Raw genomic sequence first — 20,962 nt, 5'->3', positions numbered from 1 at the left:
AGCCGGGGCGGGCCCAGAGGCGCATGCGCAGCCGCCTCCCCCTCAGCCGCCCCCATGGCCGCGCCCGCCCCTTCCACACAGCTCCCCCATAACCCCACCTCAGGGAGCACAGAGCCGGGAGCACCTTCCGTTCACGGCGTTTTATTCACACAAGCAGCACGAATTCCCTATTTGGTTTAGAATCGTTTAAAATGCAGCTTCGTTCTGCCTCCCAGCAGCAGGCTGGCTCAGCCCGGGACAGAGCGAGGCGCTACGGACCGACACGCCGTTGTGTTTGGTTAACTATTCCCAGTACTTTGTCTTGGTGAAGCTGAAAATACACACGTTTTCCCCGGGAGAAGCTCGTGTTTAATTAAAACAGCTGTGCCCTGTGGCAGCACACAGCCAGCCCGGCTGACCGCAGCAGCTTCTTGGAAGCAAACAGCAATCAGTACCTTCACTCAGCTCTAATTTTCCTAATGCTGTACTTTAATACAGAGATCTCAAGGTGTGCTGAACTGATAAAAACATTCACTGCTCACTGAAACAGAGCGAGACGAACATGTGCCCAGGTCAGAAGCCATAAGCCTGCTTCTCAGAGATGCAGCAACACAGCTCAAGCGACCTCATGGTCCATTCGTTACAAAGCACCAGTCACTAAGGCCCGTATTACATTACAACCGGCATCTTGCTAATAACTACTTAATTTAACTGCTTGCACTAATAAAAACTTAAAAAAATACAAATCTCTCACTGCCACCCTTCAAAGATTTGTACAGAACGTAAGTAGGAAAACACTTTGTACATGTTAAAATCTAGGCCGTGCCAGCAGTTCGCTCAGCGTAACCAGGTAGTGTTCAGCTGCGTTTGGTTTTTGATGCTTGTGTCCATCTTCAGAACTTCTCGGATCGCCATAGTGGCGTAAGTGGATGGGGGAAGGGAGAACTCCATCTTCAGTGCCCGGAATTTACCATCTATTGTAAAGAGGAGAGACAAAGCAAAAAGAAAGTAAAGAACATAAGTAATGCTTACTTTGAGTGCCATCCAAACTGGACCTAAGTTTTTCACCGCCATCCCTGATCTCATACAATGGCCTCGACCACCACACCCCAGTCTACAATCCATAGTGTAAAGCAGAATGTTGTAAGCCATCTTCTATTTAACATTTTCTTTCAGCGGGAAGTGATATTCTAAGCCTTCACCAAAAACTAGATGGGCGGTTTTGTCAAACTGAACTCCCACCCACTCTTCTTTTTTGTCTAGAGCCCACTGCTGGAAGACCTTGTGACCAAAGCTACAGGAAAGATTTACACTGAATTCTGTTAAGTATCTAAGTGGTCAGTTATGCTCAGCAGAGATAAACACTCAAGCATAGCAACACTGTGGCTCACTTCCACTTTTTCTTTACACGTTCCATAGAGATTTACTGCTAGATGCTTATTTGATTGTACAGACATATTCAATTTACCTGTAGGAAGAACTGGTAAAGGTTTTCCTTCCAGCTTATCCAAGTCCGTAGTAAATAATGGGATTCTAGGATCATCATATGCGACGACTTCCCTACGTAACATACATAGGATTTATTATTATTAGTCAAATTCAGCAGTTACAATAATACAACTGAGATGGAATTGTTGTATATTAAAGTAGAGAAGATGGTATTTATCTTGCAATGACTGGTAAAGCTTTATGTGCAAAACTTGCCTCTGTTTTCATGTGGAATATAAAATAATGTATTAGTGAGACATTTCTTTGCATAATTCACCTCTTTCCTCCCATGGAATATCAGGATTTCCAGCTATACCAGTATAGTTTATGAAGTAATGGGAAGAGTGCTATCAGCTCTGAGAATACTCAAAGGCTTTTTTTTTTGTTTCATTTTGAAGAAACCTCTCTAAACCTTTAGAATATGTACTTTCTATGTATTCATATAACAAAAACTATTCAACATGCAGCGACTAGGCTGAAAAAGCAACTGGGAAGAAGGTAAGCTTTAAATATCAGTAATAACTAAAGTAAAATTCAAATATTTGAATTTTGTCTCCCTTCCAAACCTTCTATTTTTCTCTCAGTGTATTAGTGATAAGTTTATCTGTACATCAGTATGATCACCTGTTTACAAGGTATTTATTCAGCTGCTATGCGACAGCTAGATGGTGCCACTAGTAAGAGTGATATAGTACACTTATGTGATAGATATCTTTCTGATTGACGCCGTTGATTGGAAACCAACTTTCTCATATCAGGATTACAAAAAATAACTGTTTTGAATATTATCTGTCATGCTTTCACCATCAGCCTGCATAATTATGGAGTGCTTAGGCAATTCCTTGCAAAGGAGGGTAGCAACTAGACAGATGTCTTAACACTAATACATTACAAAACCAGAGGACCAGTGAAGAAATAATACTATTATTCAACTCCAACCGCGTGAAAAATGTGAGAAAAAATGCACCAAGATTTCTTCCCACCTATACTTCGTTCTACATGTGTATGCTGTAGGTCAATCTAATGGTTCTTAGTCATCCCACATATTACAAAGTACTTTTGTCCTTCTACTTACCAACTGACATTCTGAGGTCGAATGATAATCTTTCTGTATGCTCCAGAAAGTGAATAGTCTCTGATTTTATGCCTCATGTTGTTGATGTCAAGATTGTCAGCTGCTAGCATTTCCTTGTAGGCTTCTCCAACTGGAAGAGAAGATATTTAATCAGAGATCATTGGTATTGTTTTCATAGAGCACTCCTTCCTTTATGCACATTTTAATTGCTGTCAGCGTATATGGGTTAAATGTTAAGCAAAAAATTAAAATTGTTTAGTATAAACTTTATTAACTGCAGTATTTTCTTATACAAACCAATTAATAGAGGCAAGTAACCAAGAAAGAATCTTTCTTAACAAATCAAAATTGAAGCTGAAAACAAAACTCAGAAAATAATTTACTTACATTTCACTGGCATCCTACACACACTTCCCAATTAGCTAAACTTCAGAAAACTAATCCCAGATACACGGAGTTATAAAAAGAAAGGCCAAACTACTGCTTGTTCTGTCTTTGACAAAGCAGAGACTGAAAAGAGTTAAGAAAGCTACCTGAGGAACTTAGCTAAAGGTACCATCAAGTAGCTCTGACACTGCCAAAGCAATGAGTAACTATTATAGTTCCACATTCCCAAGTAAGGGTGTGTATACATACAGCTGGGAAAGATGGGGCGGCAATGGAAATATAAGAATACATTGCAACTCAAATGCTCTAGTTTACAGCACAATTACCAGCATAACCAGGGAAATCTGAACCAATAAATTAGCCTTGGAATTCACCTCCCACCATGTTTGTGGACAAGATCAAGCTAAGCACTGAAGTACAGGACTGCCATTCAGAAGGACCTAGGCAGAAGCTTAGATGATTGAGTCAAGACAAGCTTAGGAAACTTGTTAAGGACAAAGTCCTTGTACCACAGAATCACAGAATTGTAGGGGTTGGAAGAGACCTCAAGAGACCACCAAGTCCAACCTTCCTGCTAAAGCAGGTACCCCAACAGTAGGTCACACAGGTAGGCGTCCAAACAGGTCTTGAATATCTCTATAGAAGGAGACTCCATAATCCCTCTGGGCAACCCGTCCCAGTGCTGTCACCCTTACTGTAAAGTTCTTCTGCATGCTTCTATGGAACTTCCTATGCTCTAAGTTTTAGGCCATTGCTCCTTGTCCTATCACTACACACCACCAAAAGAGCCTGGCTTCATGCATTTGCCTCTAACTTCCTTTTAGATATCTATAAACACTGACCAAATCGCCCCTCAGTCTTCTTTTCCTCCGACTGAATGGACCCAGGTTATTCAGCTCTTCCTCATACAGGAGATGATTCAGGCCTTAAACATCTTTGTGGCTCTATGCTGGACAGCAAAAAAATCTGATGGCATACTTGGTTGTGTCAACAGGAATGAAGCCTGTAGCTACACAATGAAAAACAATTACTGCCCCTAACTGGGCTTTTATTAAGATTCACTTGGAATAGTGCATCCAGTCGCAGGTGTGAGTACAAAGTAGGTTCTAATGAACTAGAATGAGTCTAAGTGAGAGCTACTCCAATGGCCAAGAGTTGTAGCACATACCTTGTACAGAGAATCTGAAAGAAAGGGCTTCTTTAGCTTAGAGAAGATTCAGAGACCTGAGGCAGTATTTGCCTTTGGAAAATCCAGCCCTGACAGGACAAAGACCTGAAAAAGTTGGCCTGAATACCAGATGGCCTCCTGAGCTCACAGAAATCAATCACAGAAATGATTCTTTAACTACCTCTTAGTAACAACACAGTTTTCCAAACGGACTGCTGAATTTATTCAATTAAAAACAATTTTGATGAAATACACTTTCTATAAAAGATGCGAAAGATGAAAACATGTGTTAACATTTAATTAAACCAGATCTGTTTCTTTTTTTCCCAACTTGAAGTTTTTGGGTTACATATTCTGTAAGTTTGGCTTGTTTCCTAATTTAAAAGAACCAAACGCATATACTCTTTAATGAGCCTTTCACTGTTTTTTTGTCCCTTTGCCATGATAAATCACTTTGCCTCAGTAGAAGTCTTCAGGAAAAGCTATTTGTTAAATCAAAAGATGAAAAAGATTTATATTAAATGAAACAAATTACCAAGTAAGCTATCATCAGAGTGGGAGAGGCTGACAGTAGCATATCTACTACTACAGCACAGCTCTGAAACAGTCAATTTTTAGCAGTCAGAATGGCTGCATAGATCTCATCTTCTGCTTCAGATCTATCTTAAAGTAGATCTACAGTTTCAGAGTTATTGTGTAAGTTAACAGACTTACTTTTATGCTTTGGATAAATAACATCAAATCCAGGTAATGGCATCACTACATCATGAATGGTGTAGTTGTGAACGTCTCCTTCTTCAATGTGTACAGCTGTGGCTACAGTCAGGACAGAAAAGAAAGAGAGATTCTAGTTACAGCTAGATCAGCCAAATTTACAATGAATCATTTGATTGAAACAAGCCTACTTTGGGAAGGGTAACTACTGTGTTTTTATCTCCACTTAATAGACACTTCCAAGAAAATAAATGAGTTTTCAAGGCTGTTATAAGCAGAATCACAGCCTAGTTTCCAATGACTTTTAAAGCTGAATGACATAAAGACTGCTAGATGATGTCTCCTAGCTGAACATTTGGCTTACATGAAGGAAAAATACTTTGTATGCTCTCACTGCATCAAAATGCCAGTGAAAATGCCAGTAAACAAAGCTCTGACTGAATCTCTGCTTTACTAGGTGCTATCATAGAATGGTTTGGGTTGGAGGGGACCTTAAGGACCACCTGTTTCTAATCTCCTTGCCATGAGCAGGGTTGCCAGCCACTAGGTCAGGCTGCTCAGGATCTCATCCAACCAGGTCCTGAATGCCTCGAAATGGGGCATCCAGAGTCTCTCTGGGCAACTTGTTCTAGCACCTCACTACCCTCTGAGTAAAAAATTTCTCACTAACATCTAACCTAAATCTACCCTCTTTTGTTTTAAAGCCATTCTCCCCTGTCCTATTTCTATCAGACTGTATAAAAAGTCAATCCCCCCTTCTGCTTTTAAGCTCCCTTCAAGTACTGGAAGGCCTCAATGAGGTCTCCCCAGGGCCTTCTGCAAGCTAAACAAGCTCAATTTCCCAAACCCTTCTTCATTGGAGAAGTGCTGCAGCCCTTCAGACATCTTTGTGGCCCTTCTCTGGACCTGCTCCAACAGTTCCACATCATTCCTGGACTGAGGGTTCCAGGCTTGGACACATTTACCAGTGTAAATTCCAATGTAATTTCCTGTGACTAAAGCATTCACAGCATTCTCCTTTACCTCCTTTAAGTATGAGATCTCCTGGTACAGCTTTAAGCCCATATTCTTCTATCCTCTTGCTCACCATATTATTCCACACATAACTCTGGTAGCTATGAATATACATTAAACGATTATTCCTTGGTATCTGGAGGTTAAAAAAAAAAAGTGAAAGATTAGAAATATGCCATTTTAGGACTTTCTCTTAATCACAGCCCAAGTGCAAATGTTTGAAGCATTACCTTCTCCATTAACAGACCCAGCAAAAGCAAACTTATCTGCGATTTGGAAAAAGGGTATATAAAGTAGGAATGCTTTTGTACATTTGAAATCCATACACACACACAAAGAAGTGTTTAAATTAAAAGTGACAAACTACATCTTTTTTTTAAATCAATAAAACAGCTCAGAGACACAAAGCTGTTACAAAACACTGAATTCAAACTCAAGCTCCTGAAATGCTTAAGTAAACTTTGCAGATGTTAAAGCACAGTGTTAGCCTAATTAACCTCATCACAAAATAGTAATTCTCAGCTCCTATGCTGGGCCCAATAATTTGCTGGTTATGAGATATTTTTTCAAAGACTTCATCTAAATTACAGTACTTGAATGTGACGGTGAATCCACCACCTCTACACAGTGCTGCCTCATTAGCACACTGCCAGTTAGATTTATACTCTTAAACCATCAGGAGAAACTCTGATTTTCTGCACCATTTTCAGGTCTGTATTATACACAGTTAATAAATATAACTGCTTGGCTTCCAACTTAAAGAGACTGCGGTATGAATAGGAGAGCTCATTATGCATACACTATTTACAGATGTCACACATTATAGTGCAGCAGTAGTTCCAGCAAAAAAGGTACAATAAATGTAAAGATTTTACAGAAACAGAAGCCTGATGAGTTTATCTCAAATTCATTGTGATGCCGTAACAAGAGTATGTTCATTCCAGTAAATGCCCCACAGCACTTGTACACTCACTATGCCAAATGCAGAGATTATGTTCTTCATTCCATACTTTAACAGTCCGCGTAGAAGCTGTCCTTCCACGCACCTTTTTACAGGTAGTTTTTTGAGAGCTGCTGCTGGATCTTTTGTCTTTGCCCATTCTTCTCTGCATTTTACTAAGTATCCCTTCTCAGCTAGAACAAGGATGCAAAATAAAAATATTTTAAACACACACATAAAAATTCATCCACTCTTTTATTAAAAGAGTTGAAAAAAATAGCATTTCAGTCACGGTAACTGCAGAGATCAACAGAATCACAGAATGTTAGGGATTGGAGTGCTCCAAGTGCAGTCCAAACAGATCATGTATTAAGATTCAGTTCCCCTTCCACGTGCACCAAAAGAAACTGCCCATTAAGCCAAAAGAAACAGAAAAGCTGAGAAGGTGAGGACTCCTTCTCACTTCCTAAACTGGCAGAGGTTTAAATTTCAGAAGCTGTAGAAAGTTGTCCTCCCAAATGCCCTTTTAAATGAAAAGAATCAGAATCTAGAAGTGGTTATTCCTCAAAGTACAATTCTTTGGGGAGGAGGGAAAAGAACACCTCACGTATTGCTCAGTCCTTACCTCCTGGTCGAGGTTTTAGTATCAAATCCATTACTTCATTCCAGTTGTTCTGTAGAATAGCTCTAAAATCCAAACAGGAAAAGTGTATTAAGAATTTACTAAATATATTTTAAAATTTAGTAACTTTAAACAAAGTAAGTACTGCGTTTATGCGGTGGCGCAGTGGTAGGAATGCCACGTTGCAACACCGGAGGCCCAGGTTCGAATCCCCTGTGGCGCAAGTGGTAGAAGTGCCGCTCTGCTACACAGGAGGCTCGAATCCCGGGGTTTGGACTCGATGATCTCTAAGGTCCCTTCCAACCCGCACGAGACTGTGATACTATGAATATTAAAAGTAGTGGCATTATGCGAGATACCAGCTGAAGCAAGTTCAAAACAAGTTCCTTCATGAATCTAAAATTAAAGCTGGCAGATGCAATAGGATAGAAAAGCTTTCCAAGAAATAAAAGATATAAGATTAAGAGGAGGGAAAAAAAAAAAAAAAAGAGAGATGAAAACAAGGCATACCTGCCAATTTGATATGTAGGAACAGCCGTGGTTCCAAATCTTTGCATTCCATAGTAATTAATGAATCCAATTTCCCTGAGTGAGTTCATTGCTTGCTCTATCTGGTCATCAGTTCCTGTTATATTTCTAGCATCAAACAAACAAACAAAAAAAACTGTCTATAAGTTTTCTTAACCTTTTTATAGGGCTTACAGTATTTTAAGGTCCCCAAAGTAATAAAGACCAACATTAACATCATCCAACACTTAGCAAATTCAGTAACATCCATCCCAATAGGATTTTTCCTCTTTGTTGTAAAACCAGATGACTGATGTCCCAGTCCTGGTTGAGGGGAAAAGAAAAAGATAAAAGAACATACCACTCCAACAGAACTGTCTGAATACATGAAGATGGTAGTATTACCTGAGAACAACAGTGAAATGGTTCCCTTGCAGTTCTCCTAATTTCAGTGGATGATTCTTATAACTGAAATTTCCTAATTTAAAGTTCATCAGGCATTTATTCAAATGAGCAAGTCTTTGTGCAGTGATTCTAAAAAAGAAGAAACAGACCAACAGTGACCATCCTCTGTTTAGAAAAGCAGGTAAGTTAAGTAGATATAAAAATGTCATCATTTTGAGACAAAAAGCAGTGAGCCGTGTTTCACCACTCTTCTGCTCTTCTATTCAAAGAATTTTTATGTCATATCTAAAAGAAAATTCTGAAGACCTGTTTATTCACGACAAAACATATTGTGACAAAACTGTTCGTACTGTCTTCATGTTTACATTAGTGTATGCATGCACTCAGAAAATAAGTTGTAATACTTATATATGTGCAAGTGTATGCACATGCAAACCACTGGGAGAAAAACTACCAACAACTAAGTAGTGAATGCCTTCCTTTTAAGAAGGACTTGATCAAGTTTCTGGCTTTAAAACCTTGAAACTCCTCCACTTCAGGAATTTCAAAGAGCTGTAAAACGCAATAGGGACAGAATATTCCAGCAGCTAAACAGGTATTGTAATACGTGGCTGTGAGGCACCCTCAGTTACTGATGCAGCACTAATTTCAAGTGCCTAGGAACCATGTATTTATCTCAGATTTTGCCAAGAGAAATTTTACTGTGGGAACAGATTAAGGCAGGAAAAACTTCATTTTCTTGCCCTTCTGGCTACTCACAGATGGGAAAAGGCAGTGGTTGGCCTTCTCTGGAGCTGTTCAGAAAGTTCAGTGAGAAAGGAAACAGGTTTCCAACTGAAGGAAGGGGAAACAAAGGCCAGGATGGAAATGAAACATTATTTCCATGGAGTCATTCTGCATTGCTGCTTCTGCTGCATGAGGGTCATGTAGTGTGGGAGCACATAGAAGCAAGCTGGGCCACTGCATGCACATGCAGGTATGTGCATTCACATGTGCTCAGCCTCTGACTCAGGACACTGCTGATGGAAAGCATCAACAATCACCACAGAATGAAAAAAAAGGGATTACAGTATTTTTATTAATATGTGGCTCTGGTACTTAACAAGATCAGTACATAACTCTGCCACTCGTTATGTGCATACTGGGTGAGGATTACAGTGAGGTAGTGAAGTCACCATGGTAGGAGAGCAAACATTCCAGTGTGTTTTTACTTACCTAAGAACAGCAATTTCTTGAACTGTTATAGCCCTTTTATCTTTAGTTCCCATGTAAGAAAATATGTTTGGCTTCACTCTTAAAGACAATAATGAAATATATTAAAACTATGAAAGCAAACACAGTTTTCAGCATAATTACTTAGTGATACTATTTTACATGGAAAATATGAATTGTACATTAAAAATAGAACACACACACATATATGAAGATGCAGCCTAGTTCTGGGAAAGAAAATCCAATTTGACACTCCTGAATATGTGTGGCATTATCTAAGTTATCTCCAAGTATGTTGGAAACACAAGGAAACCTTCCAGACCGATTCACTTCGAGCACAACTATGCATTTGAACTATAAGCCTTCAAATATTTCCTTCCATACATGCACTCAGTTCACAAAGGTGCAGTAATCACTATATGAAGAAATAAAACAATTCACAACACTTTCATTTCTCCCTTAAGCTTCAAATAGCATGTCCGTTTGAATAACACGCCCGCATATTACAGGAGAATATGGGAAGTTTCCCTAACGTTTGTTCCATTTCTATCCTCTAGAAGAAAATTTCCCTTTTCCTTCCTTTCACTTTCTCTTTCCTTTCCTGTGTTTCCAGTTATTCCATCACTGGGCACCAGATGGTATCAGGATTGCTACCACATACCTATTGCGATCAAACTACATCCCCAATAGTCACTTCGAAATACTAATACGGCACGGGATAGAGGTTGAAGCACAAATATTTGCTTTGGGACAGACACAATGAAGAGAAGTAGAAAAGCAGACAATAGATCACTGAATTGACCCAATTTAAAGATAACATTTTATCTGTAACGCGTTATGTTCACATCATGCCTATCACAAATCTTTTTGTTGCTGCACATGATGGAGTAAAAGGAACTCAGGCTGTGTTTGCCTGGAGAAATTAACACATAGATTATCAATCAGTGCTTAGGAGTAAATTAACATATCACAACAGTACGTGTCGTACAGATACTCATAACATACTTTCATATATATGCACACACTTGAAACAAATAGCTTTTAATTTATGTTATTTTCATTGATGCTATGGGCTGCCTCACCTTTCTCCAATCAGCCCGTTTGAATGGTGGACTTCTGCCATTGAAATAACAGGGTACAGCCTTTTATTACTTGAAATGACTTGGCCCTCTCCTCCTGAGACTTAAAGTTTCAAATTTGATATTCTAGAGAAAACTTCTTTTTTGTGTTATTTAAAGAAAAAAACCTTGGCTAAAGATAAGGCAACAGCAACCATTTGTGCTGCTCTTATATTACCATGGGGAATTACATTTTCCTTAACATGAAACAGGCGGAGGGCAATCTGCACGCTAGACAAGTTGACCGAATCAACAGCCTTACCTTAAAAATTTTGACAGGACATTAATGGCATCCATGGTGTCCTTGTTCTCCTTGTACAGTACAAAATGGCAGTAGCTTCCCCTGGATTTTGGCCAAGAGTGTTTTCTTGGATCTTTAAAAACAAAAGGTTAAAATGTTAAGAGTGTCTCTTTTTAATTATTTCAATGAATATGGTTGACACTGCAGCTTCATTTAAAACAAATACACAATAGTCAGCTTCTGATTATTTCCATCTGCTTTAAAAATAAATAAATATTGACAGTAAAAGCCACAAAGCACCTTGAAAAGTACATTCTACCCTTTCACTGTAAATTGTAAATTTCTGCTTAATCAAACCTAGAAAGGCTCGAAAATGGTGAGTTCCTTTGTCACAAAACTAGCTAAAAAAGATCTCATTTGATTAAGCTCTTCAAAAACTTTATCATTATACTGACTTTCAGCCATTAGAAGACACTCTAAATTTCAACTGATGTCTACTCTAATTAACAGATGAGAACCATTGGAGCACTGTTTGCAAGAAGACTACGGTATTATTTACTATGGCTATTTAGTAAGCAGACAGTAAATATGTTAAAGCTTCATTAAACTTTTCACTAAAGGACAGCTCTTCTTGTCTTCTTCAGCAAAATCTTGCATTTAGCTTGAAGAGCAAAACACCTCAATGAGGAACTCACGGATAAAACAGCAGAGAGAAAAACAGAGCAGTTCACAAGGAAAATCTTCTCCATCCAGAACAGTTCTTATTTAACCAATCCATCTTGCACACAGTCATTATCACACCCTCCAAGAAAGGAACCCTCATCAGGGCTAAATTCACAGTTCTCTATGCAATACACCAGGAGGCTCCACAGCTCTGGGCACGACATCCACAGCACGCCTGTCCCACACCACCCATCATGCTGAGCACTGGAAGGCTGCAGCTATAATCCCAGGGTTTAACCATTCCTCCTCACCCAATATACCAGGGTATTTATTCAGGCAGCTGGGCTGGAGGGGCAGCCTGCATTCCTGATTCCTATTTTCCAGAGTCATGTCACATATTTCACAGTAAAATCATATTTCCAAGCCTTTTTCCAAATCTGTTCCTGCAACCTGAAGGCCAGAAGCTCTTTGTTAAGATCAGGATGTATGATACATGAAGTTGTATAAATCTGGAAACCGAGTTCTGAAATAGAAGGCTGAAGGGTAAAGTTTAGGCTTAATGAAATCAAAGGGAAAGTCACAATAGATTTCTAACAGTATCATCAATCCTGATCAATCAGCATCACTTATCACTGGCAGGCATTTTCTGCACTGAACGGCTACAGACTATCCTGCACCAGCAAAAATGTGGTAGCACAAGACCAGTTCTTGGCTGTTTCTGGGAATTTTAAACACTACTTGTGTGTAGTTTATTTTGGGTTTAACTCAGTTTTGTTTTAGAACTGTAACGAGTTTGGCCAGTCTTATCACAATTTAGGAGGTCATAACGGTTGGCATTTCATTTTGTTAGCATGAAATGTCAACATCTCTTACCTGTTGCAGTTCTGACCTCTGTCCCAATGCATAGCATAAAGAGCACAAAAGAGTAGCATTTAATTTTTAGACTGTCAAAGGGTTTTTTAAGGTGAACATGCAGGTTTATGGTTATGGGATTGTTTATGCTTTAGAGCATCCAACAGTTAGGTGGTGGATGACAGCAATTTAGACAGTTATGCAATGGAATCGTGCAGAGGCAAACGGTGAACATATGGAAAGCTTCAATCGGAGACACGACAAACTTTGTTTGTGGACAGTGATGAAACAGCAATTTACTGACTAAAAATCTGAAGTATTTTGGGTGTGAACTTACTACAGACACAAGGTATCTTCTAATTTTAAGGAAGCTATTTTTGCTAACTGTTTATGTTACAAACAAAAGCAATCAGATACCTCTCAGCTAAGTATTGCACGTTTCTGAAGTGTTTCTTGCCTGGGGAGCCCACTCAGGACTGAGAAGTGTTGGTGGCTACATAAACATGGAAGACACAATCCTGACTAAAAGCAACTTGCAGTCATATCTTGCATTCATTAGCACTTACACACACCCACTGAATCTGCACTCATCTCCACCAACTTGCACAGATGGCTGCAGCACCACAACTTAAGAGGCCAAGTTTAAATAGATGATGCCCCTCTGCCTCACAAGATGGTGCTCCAGATAATATTTCATCCTAGAGATACATCACTCAGTTCTCTTCAGTGTATTCCAAATACCTGAATTCTTCTATACAGTATTTGTCAAATCACACTGGCTGAATAAATAAACTCAACTGTAACAATGGTTGAAGAATATATGCAAGCGGGAGGGAAAGGTGAAGGTAAAAACATTACAAACTGACAGAACAAAACCGGCTGAGGAGAATTTTGTGCTGGTAACTACACATATCCACGCGCAGTGCATGCAAATACATGTTTTCTAAATGATTAAACACGATACGCAACGATATAATTTGTACCAATAAACGTACAACATTCCTGTACTCACTTAATAAAAGCCTTAGAAGTAATAATTAAATTGAATGTGGAGATGGTCTTATTTCAAATTTTTAATTATCCTATTTTCTTGTATTTTCCTTTCTCCACCTCCTTCATCTTTAAAATGAAAGGGCTACGTTTACGTATTGCATCGCTTGCAAAGGGTTGAAATGAAATAGTAATCAATCAGTTCAAATCAAATCTTGATAATAATAATCTAATAATAATTAAGTATCCAAAGAGGCATTTAGACAATTCTCTCAACTTACAGGCAAAGTAGTGGCAACATTTAAAAAATTAAATAAAAAATGTAAGCTGTATGAATTTATCTCCCATAAAAAAGACAAGATCTGCTAAGACCGAAGTGGATAACATTGCATTTTTTTAATCTTTCATAGTATTGTTACTCCAAAATAGTGACTATAATCAGTACAGACAATCCTCTGAAAATAAAATTAGCCTTGAGAGCAGAAGTAGCCTTATAAGTGGAACTATCTCAAAGGTCACAGTAAACACTCATAATTGATGTCTTTTTAAACAGTAACATCTCTGATCAAGTCAATAAGAACTTTGTCCTGAATTTTCAAGACAGACAGGATTGAGCTGTGTACATTTCAGCTGCAACTACAACACACACTTCCATTTCCAAGTAGGTTCATGACAGTCCACTTCAAACAATACATAGAATAAAGCCCCTATTTTGCCTATCTCCACTGCAATAACAAAAGATCCTCTTGCTTCTAACATAATTATACTTGATTAATGATTTGGAAAGAAAAATGAGTAGAAAAATTAAATTGTAGATACTCTTTGTGTTTCCAATTATTTTAGATGCACAGTATCACTGCAAAAAAACAAGCCAGCCTAAATTAGGATGTGCACTCCATGTGAAGTACTTTCTAATGATACCATTCTTTAATATTTTTTTACTTTTCAGATTAATTTTAGAATTTACCCGAGTGCTGTGATACTGAAACTCACTTGCCAGTGCTTTTTTTCCAGCAGCATGATAGGCAATAATGTATTTTTTTCCATCTCGATCTTCTGTTTTAGTCTCCAGCCCAGGAAACAAGGACTTAACAGCTTGGTGGATAACTGTTCTTTTTTCTTTAGTGTCTTCAATGACCTGTGTTGAAACACAGGTATGCACAAACAACATGAAATATGACAAAAGGAAACAGACTCCCCCAGATTTAAAGTTCTGCATGCTTAAAAAACCCCACAGAACTACTGAATCACACCAAAGTACTCAACAAATACACTTTAACAAGTCTGGCCTAATCGTTAGTTTTAAAAATAATAAATGCTACAAATCCCTGAAAACCTAAAAATTTCAAGACAATTTTGTGTTTAATAAAATTTCCTCTTCTAGCAACAACTCTGGCAAAACTAAGCTTTTCTATATAAAAAAAAGAAAATGATGAGGTAGATAACTTGGAGATTTCCTAGCCTAAGATTACCTAGCCTGGAGAAGAGAAGGCTCCAAGAGGACCTTATAGCAGCCTTCCAGCACCTACAGGAAAGCTGGGGAGGAACTTTTCATAAGGGCATGTAGCAACAGGATGAGAGGAAACAGTTTTAATCTAGAAGAGGGCAAAATTAGACTAGCTATTAGGAAGACATTCTTTACTCTCAGGGCGGTGAGACACTGGAACAGGCTGCCCAGTGTGGTTGTGGATGCCCCCCATTCAAGGCCAGGCTGAATGGGGCTGTGAGCAACCTGGTCTAGGGGGAGGTGTCCCTGCCTACAGCATCAGGGTTGGAACTAGATCATCTTATAGGTCTCTTCCAACCTAAATCACTCTATGATTCTATGATTATTTAATATGTTAATGCTTCTTTGAAATTATCAGACCTAATCCTGTTCTACTACCTAATACAAATTCAACAGCTGTTCTTCAAAAACACAGAATACTAGACTATTCAGAAATATGAAGCTAATTTTGTACATTGTTTATATTCTTGTTACAGAAGACCATTTTTAGCCTCTCTTGTATTAAGTTACTTAACACTGACCTTTGAAATAATCTTTTTATCAGGATGGATTTTTATTTAATACTTCTCAAATAAATATCTTATAAAACACTATTAGACAGAGAACCAAGACATCGTCAGAAAATTTTAACACTGCAGAAACTAAGATATGTTTGAGTTCAGGTGTCCCACTGAAATCTAAGTAACTACTCCCGTGCATAAATTTAGGATGCAATTGTGTAAAGCATTACAAACACCTAAGTTAGCAACATTTCAGCATTAGCTGCTGTGACATCATGTACAAGCTGCTCTCATACCTGACGTGCATTAGAAAACTCATAATTTCCACTCACTCTTATTCCCTCCCCACAGATTTCATACAAATTGTTCATTTTACCTCTATGGCCACACTAGTTTCCTTATTCTTAAGAAGCTGGAGCTCCTCTAAACGCTGCTTGTCTTCATCTGACAAAACAGTGAATGTTTCTTCCGATGGATCCTGACACATATTTAAGGGGGAAAAACAAACATCCAGTAACCCATATAAAACACTCTTAATTCTCTTAATGCTTCTGCTGTTACCAAACCTTTACCTCAAAATTTACCTCATCATCCACTGGGACGGTGAAGTCATCCAAATGGCTCACACGTCCATCTTTGCCTATTTCGTGAACAACGAAGTCCGAATACCTGATGGGAAAAAAAAACACATGAAAATTGTAATTAAAAAAAGAAATCCCACATCACGGAGTGCTTTCCTAATAAAATATTTGTTTGTAGAAGTCATTGAAGGGAGCACAAAAGAAACTTCGGCTTTGATAAAACTGTACCTATTCTCAGCCCTTAAAATATACCAAGAAAACAAAGCAGAAAAATGTCAGATAATTAAACAAAGATGTTTGCAGATATCCAAGCAGGTGCTGTAGTTACCTGCTAAGAATTAAGACCCTATTGTTTGCTACAACTTCAACATACGCACATTCACTGGAGCTTCCAATAACCTGCAGGACAAAATATGTCGGCCTTTCTCTAAGGAAAGTGGGATGAATACAGTCCTGTTTCATACATTCAGCTGTAGAGAACACCTTCCAAAACCAGCTGTTCTGTGTTCTCTGTCAAAGCAACAAAAATACTGACCACAATGTTTTGGATGGAGTCACTATGCCCAGCAATGAAACATCTCAACTTTAGGGGTGTTGAGACACTTTATGTTGCACTTGCTACATTCTTTTTAGGTAGCAAGCAGTTCTAAAGAAAACTTTAAAAAATCCTCAGTTTAGAAATGTATGAATGTTGAAAGATTAATGAAACACTTAGTCATGGGAATGTTTCTATAGCACCCTCCAAGCCTATGTTTCTACATGTGCCATGCTATTGTGAAGCCATACATGTTATTGGCAGAATTCCTTGCTTGAAAGTGCTTTGTATCCTCTCTCTCATTACCTGTAGCTGTCTAGACATGTTAGTGATGGTTACCATAAAACTGCTGGGATTAAGTTAATTATAGGTGTTATAAACTGACATCAAAGTAAAAACATCGGTCCACAAACATTCCTAGCACACAGCTACTGAAGAGTCACTACCTCTGGTCTCTTCAGTTTGAAAACTGGCACATTCTCCACAAGGCACAGCAGCACAGACTGTGCTCCCCACAGAGGCTTATGCTGACTGCTCAGTGCTGCGCGGAAAGATTAAATACATCACCAATACATAGGTGGTGGAGTCTCCTTCTCTGGAGATATTTAAGACCCGCCTGGACGCCTACCTGTGTGACATGGTGTAGGGAGCCTGCTTTGGCAGGGGGTTGGACTCGATGATCTCTGGAGGTCCCTTCCAACCCCTACAATTCTGTGATTCTGTGATTTCATTTTATATCCCATTACATATTTTATTGTATGGTGTGTAAAACAAAACCGCCTTGCTAAGGGAGGACAATGATTTCCACATCAGAGTTCTTGTATTTGCACTCACAGATTTACTCAAAGGTGTTCAATTTAAAAACTAGAATTTTTATGGGGAAATAAGCTACTGGTAGTCAAACATACCACTAAATATATAATGTAAGATCCATACCCTGTGTTATAAATATTCTCTTTTATGTTTTGTAAATGACATTACGACTGACCAGAGTATATTTTAAAACCTACTGGACAATCTGCCAGTATATACACATAACTACCACAGCACCAACGTCAAAAGCAATGGAGAACTGGAGAGGGATGGCTTCAGCATTAATTTCATGTACTGTATCTCATATCAGTGCTGAGAGCTGTATGAAGGGTATCTGTATCACACAAAGCTTTATGCTGCATGCTGCTGCCACAGAGTAAGATAAACAGCAAAGATCAGCATAATCATCTGCCTCCATCCACACTGAGCTTCCCTCTCATTTGACACGAAATAAACCAAAACCAATCCTGAAAAATGCCAAATTAAACATTCCTCTCAATCTCAGCATCAGCAAAAGAAAGTGATGAACCTCCCAAATGGCCGCGCATAAATCCAGTTCCATCCTGCGAGTCAGAAAAGGAAAACAGAGAACAGCTGCTAACACAGGGAATTAACATACACAGCAAGACAAAGAGTTACCTCTCTTTTAAGATTCCAGAAAATCCTTTATGACAGCTAACAAATTTAGTTATGCCAACATCGCTTTCTGTCAGTCCATGCTTCATCATGTCTGCAAAGCTCTCTGGGTCTCCATCTTCATCGCTGTCCTCTAGTTCCTCATCCTCCTGCTCCTCACCATCCTCGCTGGGAATGATTTCATTCTTTGCATCCTCAAGCAGAGGTTTGTCAGGTTGTTCCGTCACGGTCTGAACACTCTGCTCAGAGTTGCCTCCTATCTTAGAGTTCTCTGAGATCTTCTGTCTTTTATTTTCATCCGTATCAGCCGCATCATCCTCCGAATGAGGACGTTTCAAGGATACGTTGTTCATTTCTACAGCTTCCATGTTTAAGGCACAGCGTTAAGATAGAAAGCCCTGAGAAGCAAGGATGGCTTACTTCCTTGTCTGCTTCAAAGCAGTATCAGTACATAGCCCCTTCACTCCAAGGACGGTGCACCCTGCAACGGTTCAAGAAAACCATAAACTTTCTGCTTTTTTTTTTAGTCCAACATTAAGTGAAGGTATTTTACAGTTCAAACAACATGACTTGGAAAGAAAGGAGCTGTTAAAGGCACTTCAAACCCACCCAAAGGCAGCATGCACATTAGATTATAGAACAAGATTCAGCGCTATACAATCCCTTTACCATCACCACTTTTGCCAGCACAGCTGCAGCCAGCCCTGCCCATGTAGGCTCTGCTGCCAACAGCAATTTAGTGCCTATCAAGCTTTCCATTCCCAAGTCTTCTGCTGAAGACAACTACCCTCAATTCTCATTCTACTACTTCTCATTCTACTAAGACTTCAACTTGCAAGGTTTGAGAGAGGATGGCTTGATTCCCCTTGCAAGGAGTGGGAGAAGATGGCCTGATTTTTCTAAGCCTCATCTTCCCCTTTTGTACATTCATCTGCTGTAACACACACAATTCCCTACAGAGCTCCAGATGGCAATAAGTCAGATCAAAAGGTAACAGGGAAAAGGTGACAAAATCCTTGAATGAGTGGGACAAACAAAACACAAGCAAGCAAAATGATGTGTGAGAACACGGTATGACTACTCACACTATGACTACTCACACTGCTGGGGCAGACTCTTCACTGGCAACCTCAGCTACCACGTTTCTGTCAGCACAACCCAAACATCAAGGCCTGAAAAAGGGAAGGAAACTCTCTGAGAAGGTTTGCAGGGAGGAGGAAACAAAACCAAACAAACAGAAGACAACCTACCAGGGCAAACCAACAAGTACATAAACAAAGAAGTGATTCAAGGAGTGACAAAACATGCAGAAGAAAGTCAAACTATCCACAGAGCAATGTACCTTCAAGCAGGAAGCAGATTTCAGTTTGTCCTCAAATAAAATCCTTCTTTTAAAAGTAAGGTAATTGTATCCGAGAGAAGTAATTAACCAGCATTCCAATATCCTTCCTGTATCTTCTTAAACGTACAGAGCCCTGGCTGTAAAGCACCAGCGGGGACAAGGCGTATAGATGGCTCCTGAGACCTGCTGCGTGGCACACCGAAATCCCTGAAACACCTGCCAAGGAGGCAATGATAGATCTGGTGTCTGTAGAATAATTAATAAATGACAGCAAATGGTTACAACAGCTCAGCACGGCTCAGCGCGGCCCGCGGTGATGAGGCATCGCCAGGCCCCGGCCCCGGCCCCGGCCCCGGCCCGGAAGGGGCAGGCAGCTCCCGGGGCAGCGCCGCTCGGGCTCCGGGCCGCCATTGAGCACAACGGGGCGGCGGCAACGAAGGAAAGCGGAGCTCCGCCCGCCGCCGGGCACGGGGCGCTACTTACCGCACGCGGGAGCGGGAGGCCGGGCCGGGCGCCGCGGGGAGAGCGGGAGGAGGAGCGGAGAGAGAGCAGGGCCCGGCCCAGCTCCGAGCCGCGTGTGTGAGGGCGGGCAGGCGGGCGGAGGAGGAGGAGGAGGAGGGAGGGAAGGAGGCCGGACGGCACCGCCCGCACCGCGGGGTGAGCCGAGCCGAGCCGAGCCGAGCTGAGCCGAGCCGAGCCGAGCCGAGCTGAGCGCCCGCTCGTGCCATGGCGGTGCTGCCGGGCTTCTCTAGGCAGCCATGCGGGTCTCAATGGGTTCCAGCTCCCCTGTGGTGCTGCCCGTCAGCGCCTGTCCTGCACCCATCCGAGGCAAAGACATGATATTATCTGCCTGTAAACATCTGTCTGGGCAGTCCTTCAGCAAGAAGGACTTCTTTCATGTTGCACAAGAGGTTCCCTAAAACATTATTTTTCCCTCCTCCAGATTCCTACAGTAAGTGCCACTTTCTCTACAAAAGCCTTGTCAGTAATTAAGTTACAACCTCCGTTTGGTATGATAATTACCCTACTGCCAGCTCTTCCTATTGACTATGTTCATTTTCCATCCATTACCATTAGCTTGAATTGAATAGAATTTGGAGTGGTATGAAGTGCCTCACGCAGGGAAGAACCAGCATTTTGAAGGACCTGCAGGTGCTACCTCAAGGTAAACATCTAATAATGTAATTTCTATGCATTTCTCAAGTCTTCTAATATATTCAGCAAATTTCATTACTCTTTTCTTAAAACTAGTAAGCAATCTCCAGCTTATTAAAGAACTGTTTGCCTGTGTTGAAGACTCTAGAGGCAAAATCCTTGAGACTGACCTTCCTATGGCTTGAGGGCAGGAAGGAGGGAGTCTCCAGTTCTGAGATAGAACAGAGCCATTATGACCAGTAGAGAACATCATGCCTTCAAAATGGTGTATCTGGCCATGTTCTGCTGTGATGTTTCTGAGTATGAGCAGGCAAAGAGTAGCATGTGTTCATCACCACTGTCCCTTAGACAAGTGCTCCTTTTTACATACCAGAGTATAATAAAATATGACTGCAACCCTTACTTGATTTTTTGTTATTATTATTCAGGTGGTATTCTTAAAGTTATATTTTAATCTCAACTGAAATGTGAATATCGGTTATTTAATGAAACCTAAAGGATGTTTTGGGAGGTGCTTA

At 40.1% G+C, this 20,962-nt stretch overlaps 1 protein-coding gene across 6 annotated transcripts; it reads right to left on the bottom strand.

The window, feature by feature from the left end:
- Positions 1-125: 125 nt before the first annotated feature.
- On the bottom strand, positions 126-19,895 carry PUS7 (pseudouridine synthase 7). Of its 6 annotated transcripts, none has more exons than XR_014933561.1 (19): positions 19,773-19,895; positions 19,290-19,505; positions 19,048-19,119; positions 17,951-18,428; positions 15,967-16,051; positions 15,759-15,860; positions 14,369-14,513; positions 12,407-12,424; positions 10,892-11,003; positions 9,515-9,592; positions 8,300-8,428; positions 7,898-8,023; positions 7,391-7,452; positions 6,872-6,959; positions 5,835-5,961; positions 4,812-4,913; positions 2,543-2,672; positions 1,448-1,539; positions 126-953 (listed from the first exon to the last, which is right to left on the bottom strand). XR_014933561.1 is itself a non-coding variant. In XM_015848849.3 (19 exons), exons 4-19 carry the CDS (start codon positions 18,313-18,315, stop codon positions 817-819), a joined length of 1,971 nt encoding a protein of 656 aa, XP_015704335.2. In that variant the 5' UTR covers positions 18,316-18,428; positions 19,033-19,119; positions 19,290-19,505; positions 19,773-19,895; the 3' UTR covers positions 126-816. The 6 variants fall into 6 exon arrangements, 4 of the variants coding, with proteins under 4 accessions (XP_015704335.2, XP_015704250.2, XP_085369706.1 ...); XM_015848849.3 differs by having other exon boundaries at positions 6,799-6,959; positions 19,033-19,119; XM_015848764.3 differs by having other exon boundaries at positions 6,799-6,959.
- Between the last annotated feature and the right edge of the window lie 1,067 nt (positions 19,896-20,962).

Source organism: Coturnix japonica, chromosome 1 (genome assembly GCF_054131305.1).
Source record: "Coturnix japonica strain WE chromosome 1, WE-NBRP24, whole genome shotgun sequence".
In the NCBI taxonomy this organism is placed as follows: domain Eukaryota; kingdom Metazoa; phylum Chordata; class Aves; order Galliformes; family Phasianidae; genus Coturnix; species Coturnix japonica.
The sequence above is the reverse complement of the archived record's forward strand: the minus strand, read 5'-3'. Positions and strand labels throughout refer to the sequence as shown.

Coding starts and splice junctions, on each gene's coding strand:
- PUS7 (XM_015848849.3), bottom strand. CDS start 18,315: ATGGAAGCTGTAGAAATGAACAACGTATCCTTGAAACGTCCTCATTCG. Junction 6,960..7,390: donor ACTAAAACCTCGACCAGGAG/GTAAGGACTGAG, acceptor TCCTTGTTCTAG/CTGAGAAGGGATACTTAGTA. Junction 1,540..2,542: donor CGACCTCAGAATGTCAGTTG/GTAAGTAGAAGG, acceptor TATGTTACGTAG/GGAAGTCGTCGCATATGATG.